This window comes from Plasmodium coatneyi, chromosome 12 (assembly GCF_001680005.1).
Source record: "Plasmodium coatneyi strain Hackeri chromosome 12, complete sequence".
Lineage (NCBI taxonomy): Eukaryota > Apicomplexa > Aconoidasida > Haemosporida > Plasmodiidae > Plasmodium > Plasmodium coatneyi.
Genome location: NC_033567.1, coordinates 365,388 through 372,617, shown reverse-complemented (window position 1 = coordinate 372,617; position 7,230 = coordinate 365,388). Strand labels below are relative to the sequence as shown.

General features: G+C 38.4%; 2 protein-coding genes across 2 annotated transcripts; one reads left to right on the top strand and one right to left on the bottom strand.

Moving 5' to 3' along the window:
• Positions 1-1,097: 1,097 nt before the first annotated feature.
• Positions 1,098-4,299, top strand: PCOAH_00037620 (Uncharacterized protein; the record flags this gene model as incomplete). The annotated part of the gene is made up of 4 exons (XM_020060553.1): positions 1,098-3,635; positions 3,746-3,799; positions 3,898-3,985; positions 4,193-4,299. 4 exons carry the CDS (start codon positions 1,098-1,100, stop codon positions 4,297-4,299), a joined length of 2,787 nt encoding a protein of 928 aa, XP_019916322.1.
• A 594-nt stretch (positions 4,300-4,893) lies between these two features.
• On the bottom strand, positions 4,894-6,423 carry PCOAH_00037610 (GINS complex subunit Psf3; the record flags this gene model as incomplete). Its single annotated transcript, XM_020060552.1, has 5 exons — positions 4,894-4,985; positions 5,156-5,298; positions 5,547-5,734; positions 5,872-5,967; positions 6,108-6,423. 5 exons carry the CDS (start codon positions 6,198-6,200, stop codon positions 4,894-4,896), a joined length of 612 nt encoding a protein of 203 aa, XP_019916932.1.
• Between the last annotated feature and the right edge of the window lie 807 nt (positions 6,424-7,230).

The window sequence follows — 7,230 nt, the reverse complement described above, 5'->3', positions numbered from 1 at the left end:
AAGAAGAATATCGCGTTGATTTGTTAAGCGTTTTTTTTTTTTTTTTTTTTTTTTTGAGGTTACTTCGATTTTGCATAAACTGGTTAAAATTGCTAGAGGGTTAAGGACAAAAAGGATAAGTGGAAAATGAGTGGGGAAATAAAAATAAGAAGACTACGCGTGTAAAAATGCGCACAACGAAGGATATGTGAACGAATACATGCATTGACGAAAGTGGAAAAAAAAAAAAAATTATCCACTAACGGAAGGTGTACAAGTTTATGGGCCATTTTGCGCTTGTAATATTTGAAGGAAAAACCCCGTTTTGGCAATTTTTAAATTTATTTATCATTTTTTTTTTACTTTGTGGGAAAAATTTCTCTTACCGCTCATCATTCGTCCATTTTGAACTTTCTGCCGGGTGATGTAACACAAAAATGAAGCATGTGCAAAAGTATATTCGAGTTAGCCACATTTAAACTCGGAAAATGACTCTTCGCGCTGACGTCGAGTCATTGTTGTGCATGTGGATTTGCATGTGTACACATGCCTATGTGATGAACTACACATACGCGTGATTCGACTCTCCGTATAAGCAAAAATTAAACACCTCTGGAATGACGAGGAACGAAAAGACAAAAGTATGGAACAGCAGTGAATAAGTAACAGCACGTGTTTGTATCGTAGGTGGTTACCCACGTTTACATAAGAGCACTTTCCTTTTTTAGTGCATATGAGGAGGTGAAGATTTTCAGACATGCATTTATTTGACAAGCGAATGATGAAAAGAAAATTGAACATTTTTAAGGGGTGTGTAAATATTTTTCTATGACGCATCCGCATTAAGCAGCTCACGAGTTGACATTTTTTTTATCCTTTTTTTCGTTGCAAAATTAAGGAAAGCTTTTTGTCTGCCAAAGGGGTAACTAACCTTTTGAACCACATCCGTGTAGGGAGGTCAAACGGATCAGCAGAACGTCTGAAGAAATACAAACTTGGCACTGGGTGGAAGGGTGTTCTTCTTGACCCATTTGAGAATATGCTCCCGTGGGTGCAACGGTTGATCGTTCGGCATATACCTAGACACCCTCAACACGCCAACACGGAGAAGTGAAAGAATGAAGAAGCTGGGAGTTAACACAAAAGCGGGGGCCAACCTATCGAGGATAAATGAAAATGAAAACCTTTTTAAAAAGCCCATAGAATTTAACAAGAACATAAGAAGGCTGTCCTTTTTAAATAACAAAAATAATGATGCTGATCAGAAGGATCATGTGGACAAGTGTGACAAAACGAAGGTGAAGGAAATAAATGAAGTTTTTAAAAACTGCATGGTAGCACTGTCCCATAATAAGATATGCACAAGGAACGCATTCGACATAAGGATTATTGACCATTTGGAAGATTTAGTAAATCTAAATGATGAAGAAATAAATGAAGAGCTAAACGATGAAATGTTGGAAACGGGGGATTTCAATCTGTCCTTCACAAGAGCATCTAAGGCGATTGAGGGAGCTACGAAAGTGTATGGGTACAGAGTGGAAGCCATTTATGACCAGACGTATAATTTTTTAAGCAATATGAATATAGCAAAGCAGGGTGAAGGGAATGAAGAATTGGTAGAAGAAAAAAAAAATGCGAATGAAATATCGAATAGAAAAGCGAAGAAAAGGAAGTTAGAATTTTTGCAAGAGTCGTCTACTTTAGCCAAATCGTCGGATATTACCATGGATTCTGTTACCGTGTCAAATATATCGGTTGACACTTTTTTTTTAAAATTGAACAGTACGTATGATCATTCGTCTGGTAATAGTTATTTGTTGCCGAACTTAATTTTGAATAACGATTTGTCTATACAGTTTGATGGGGATATAGACGCGTGTGAATATAAGAAGAGGAAAAAAATGGAGGAGGCGAATGAGGAAGGGGTGGATGAAGAGGCAGTTCCTACAAAAATGAGTAGCAAATCGTCCCTTATGGCACGAACTAGCAGCAGCAACGATAATGATTGCAGTGACCTAATGGTGAAGTGTTACAAGAGAAAGTTGTTTCTCAATTCTGACGTATTGAGGGATATCCTATTCCGTGCGGGAAGTGAAGACTTTAACAGTTTGAGCATTTGCCCCGAGTTGGATTATTTTAAGGCGGAAATAAGTAAGCACAAAATGAAGAGATCGGATTCGAAGGAATTGGAAGATGGCGAGCTGGGCAACGATGATAACGACGACGATGAGGATGATGATGACAGTAGGTATGACTACAATTTGGGTGAGGGGGAAAATATGAGGATGCTTAAGGGGGACTACTACCCGGGGGAAGGTGCTAAAAATAACATGGCACTAAGTCTAGGTGGAAATGACATAATGGATAATTTACTAGACGACAGCGATTTTAATAACGCAAGTGTGAACGATGGAAGGACGCTGAACAGCAGTGTAAACAACAACAGTATGCATTTCAATGATTACAAAATAGAAGATTTGAACATAGAAAATGTCATGCAAGAATCGCTAGCTTTTGATAATATGAATTTAAACGATTGTATAGGAAATAATTTAAATTATTCGCAAAGCATTTTATCCTTTCAGCAAGGAAGTAACACAATGACGGGGCTTCCCTTACCAGAACTGATGAAGAGTGAAAATAAAGATTTCAGTCTAATGAATTCCCTAGGGGGGAACTTCCCCATGAGTACACAAAATACCTTATTTTTTAAAAACCAAGGAGGAAGTCCCACGAGAAAAGGTCTCATATCAACCATTCCAGATGAAGACACTCTCTGGAACCGCAATGTGATGACTTTCGAAAACAGGCTTAATGCGATAGACGTAAATAACAAATTTAATTACCATTATTATGTTCCTAGTAAGTTAATAGCCCATGGGAATTTTAGGAACCTAATGGATATAGCGAAGGGGACTCATAAGAATAAGCAGCACATGGTACTACAGTCCATAGTGCAGAAGAAAGTGAAAGCTTCCTTCGATGTGTCACTTATCGATTTTGAAAATTTGTATAAAGAAATAAATGACGTAGAATTATCTACGTATGATTTATGGAAGAAGGAAAAAAAGAAGTACGTGTCGAATGCCCTTTTTTCCATCGACCAAACTTCCTACATATTTGAAACGAAGGATAACTGCATTAATTGCGTCAACACGGTTACCGATAGAATTATGAAGTTTTCCAAAGCGGCAATGATAACAAGGAGTGACTACAGTGGAGGTCTTAAATTAAATGTCGTTCTGGACGAAGTGAACTCCGATTTTGTGACAAACGACATGGGTTTAATGAACTACGCAGAAGGCAAAAATATGGAAAGCATGTTTCCAGACCACATGGATGACCACCAGGATTGTCACATGCAGGAGGGACTAAATGACGCCATCGATAAATTCTATAACATGGATTTTGAGGATATATGGCAGAACGAAAATGAAAATAATTTATCCAAGCAGGGCAGCAAGAATGAGAATGTGTCTGCTCTGCAGCTTCGTCAAAGCGTCTCACGAGGCAGCACACTTGGAAATCCGAACATGGAAAATGTAGCAAAATTTGTGGATGTCTCAAAAATAAAAAAAATTTTGTGTGACATTGTGAAGCCCGCAGGGAAAGAGGCGAGTGACACGCAGGGTCAAACGCAGCAGAACGACCAGGTGAGTTAGCGTAGGAATTAACACCACCAATGCGGTAGTTAGTGAATACGTTTTCACGAACGAACTGCAATTGCCCCTTATTTTTTTCCCCCCTTTCCACATACGCTTAGATTGTGCCCTACGTTGAGGAAAAGACGACAACTTTTAAGGACATTATCAACGCGGTAAGATGTGCCTTTCGTTGTGCATGCGTATCTATATGCGCTTTGACGTTGCTGCATTCACGTGCATACTGCCACCCAAATGCTTCCCCTCCCCGCAGACCAAATCAAAGATGAACCCAGCAGAGGTGAACGGCACATCCATCCATATGCTCTTCGTGTGCCTGCTGTACACGTGCAACGACCAAGGTAAGATATTCGAATTCGCGAAAAAGGCGGAGTAAAAAAAAAGGCTGCAAATAAATGTAATCGAAGGTGACGTGTCTCCGAGGGGAGAATTCCAGGGGGGTTCGTATTCCACTCTTTTGGCATCCTTATATTTGCTTATTCATGTCAGTTTGTACGCCCCAAATGTTGGCACAATTGTTTTTCTTTCCCTTCATTTTGACCTTTTAGAATTACTTCTGGAGAAAATACCGAACGAGGACAACTTCTACGTTCACTACGGGCTGCCCGTGGAGTACCATGTTAAGCCCGATGACGTGCTGATGCTTGAAAATTGAAGGAACTAAACAGGTTAGCATTGGGCTAAAAATAGGTACCCATATATGTATATAAATATATTTCCCCGATTGTGATGCTTTAATGGGTGCCTTGAATATTTTGCTGTTTTTTTTTTTTTTTTGTATGCTGAGTACACACAATTGGGGAAAGGTGGGGGCGGGCTAAAACTTTGCACCTTTGCAACTCCATGCTTTCCATTTTTGCTAGTCGCACGTATAAACACATTTTTTTTTTTTTCGTTTGACTTAAAAAGGCCTTAAAAGCGTTTTATAAGTTTAAGGACAAATGAAAACGGGTTGGCAGCTGCGCCGAATAGGCGGAAAAAATATTCAAAAGGTGAAATAATGACAGAAATAAGGTTAATAAGGATAATAATAAGAATAGTATTTATAATAATCAACAGATATAATATAATACATTTAATAATTATAATGGTAATGATGATCATAAAAGTAATGTGTTGGTGCGGCAAATAATGAGACGGATTAACAAATGGGGGCGGTGAGCAAATGAACTGGTCAAGGACTTCCTCATCCACTAATCGATCAGATGTGTTCGTTTAAAAAAGGCGTTTTTTTTAACGCAGGAAGTGATCATAAATCGAATTCAAAAAAGTTAAAAATATTCCTGTTCGATGTCGCCTTTTGCTTGTCTACGTCGGTTCCCTTTGAGAAGGAATTGAACACTGAATTGAAGCGGGGTAAATGGAAGTGAATGACAGGTGCAGTGTTTTAAAATATAAGCAGCGGGGGATGGCTTCAAAGGGGTGCACATGCCAATGTATATACTAATGCATATGTACGCGCACCCTAACAAACGTCGGGTCACATTTTGCATTCGAATTTTTCGATTTACTTTTCCTCTCCATGAACGTCATTCCTTCCAAGTATGTTTGGTCCACCTGGTCATTATGTTTCATTAGATAAACCCTTCTGCGCATTTCCGCGATCAGCAGGAGCTCTTCCAGCTTCTCCACTGGCCATTCGTTTTCGGGTAGCCTGAGGGTGTTGCAACATAGAATTTGGAAGGAAGCAATATGTGGGGTAATTTTCCAAAGGGCTGCTCTAATTAACTGTCCTGCGAACCCCTTGATTATTTTTAAGATCAGGCAAAGTTTAAAAAATACACATGTCGTAGAATGCATAAACAATATGTGAACGTCTTTAGGCACCCTTTGTGGATGATAGAGACACATTTTTATTAGGTTAACTAAGGGGTGATTATTTTTCATCTCTCTATGCTTAACATGTGGCATAATTCGGTTCCTAATTCAAAATAGAGGTGGGTCAAATTTCCGACGGATGCTGCTGTTGCATCTGATAGAAGAGCTCCAGCCATTTCGTAACATTCGGGGAATTTTATTTTTACTAAACTGCTTCTGTGTAGCCTCTTTGCGTAGAAGTATTCGACTTGTAGCTCATCAGTCTCGTTGATCTTTGGAGAAGGGGTGAAGAGGGAGGTCGATAGTATGTGTATATACGGGGCATACTCAAAAACACGCATTTCGAATGAACCTTTTTTTTTTTTCTGCAAGTTATTTCAAAAGAGGAGAAAAAAAAATAAACGTTTACTTCATCTTTTCTATATCCATTTTTGTGTTCTTCCTGTGCACGCGTGTTTAGGAAGGACATGCCGGGTAAGACACAGCAGGGGATGCATGGCACCTTCTAAACGAGTTTGTTCGAAAAGGGGGTTCGGTTACAGTGTATGGAAATGTGGACAGGCGCTAGCGTACGCATGTGCGCACACTCGTTTTAGCCAGAAACACATCGTTGCAGGAGGAGGGTCATGGTGTTCTATCCCTAACCATGAAGTCTAGATGATTGAAAGGGGTATCATCCACGTATATCAAATTTTTTAGTTCTTCTACTTTTTCGCTCAAAACAATTTCATCCTCCATTTTTTAAAAGAATGAGGAAATGTTTATGCTTAAATAATGTTTATAAGTGTATTTCCTTTAGCCTTTTTTACACATTACTTTTATTCTTTAAGAAGACGAAAAAAGGTAATGGAATTAGAAGAACATAGGTGCTTTCTATCTATAAGCCTTTTGTGACAAGCAGATTTTTTCCTACTCCTCATTTTTTTTATATACATATAGCAGTTTTTTTAATTATGTATATATGGAGACATTACCCTCTGACGTACATTTTTTTTTTTTTTTTCCCTGCTCCATACGCATTCGATGGCGAATTAGACAAACAGTAATTTCGATTATAATAAAAGAATTTTTTTTTTTAACATTTTGCGTCAGCGTTTATCTATTTAGTATGAAAACGAACCGCTTGGAGAAATATTCAGGGGATTCCTCCTATATGTTGTTCTTTTTTAAAGTAGTGGAGGGGCGCATTTCACGTTCACCCGCTTTATGTCTTTACTTGATGCTATTCGCTTTTTACCGAGGTTTGAAGAATACGCATGTATACATGAACGTGCGCTTAAGTATATACACGTATATGCGTTCCAATATATATGAATACATTTTTACCGAGAGAGTGTTACCGGTTAAAGCGGGGTTCTCATTGAACAGTGATTTTTTTTTTTTTTAAGTCCTTATTTGCGAACACTCATGACAAAACAGACGCAAAAAGCATGTCTGTATTGTTAATTTATTTTGCATTAGCATTTCTATTATGTAGGAAAATATTAACAAAAGGGATGATAAGTCGATTTTTGTTGAGTGATAGGCTAGCTAGATGAATGTCTAGTTGACTCGTCCACATAGTTGTGGCTAGAAAGGCAGACGAAGAGGTGTGCCCTCAATGTTTGGATGCGTTCAAATCTGCTTGTGGATATTTTTATATTCCATAAAAGGTTTTGTTTTCCGTTATAATGAAATGAGCACATTGTAAAAGGGAATAAAAATTTCGATTCCTTATGAACATGAAGTTTAACAATTCTTAACCCTTTTCAGCGGGAGAATTAAGCGG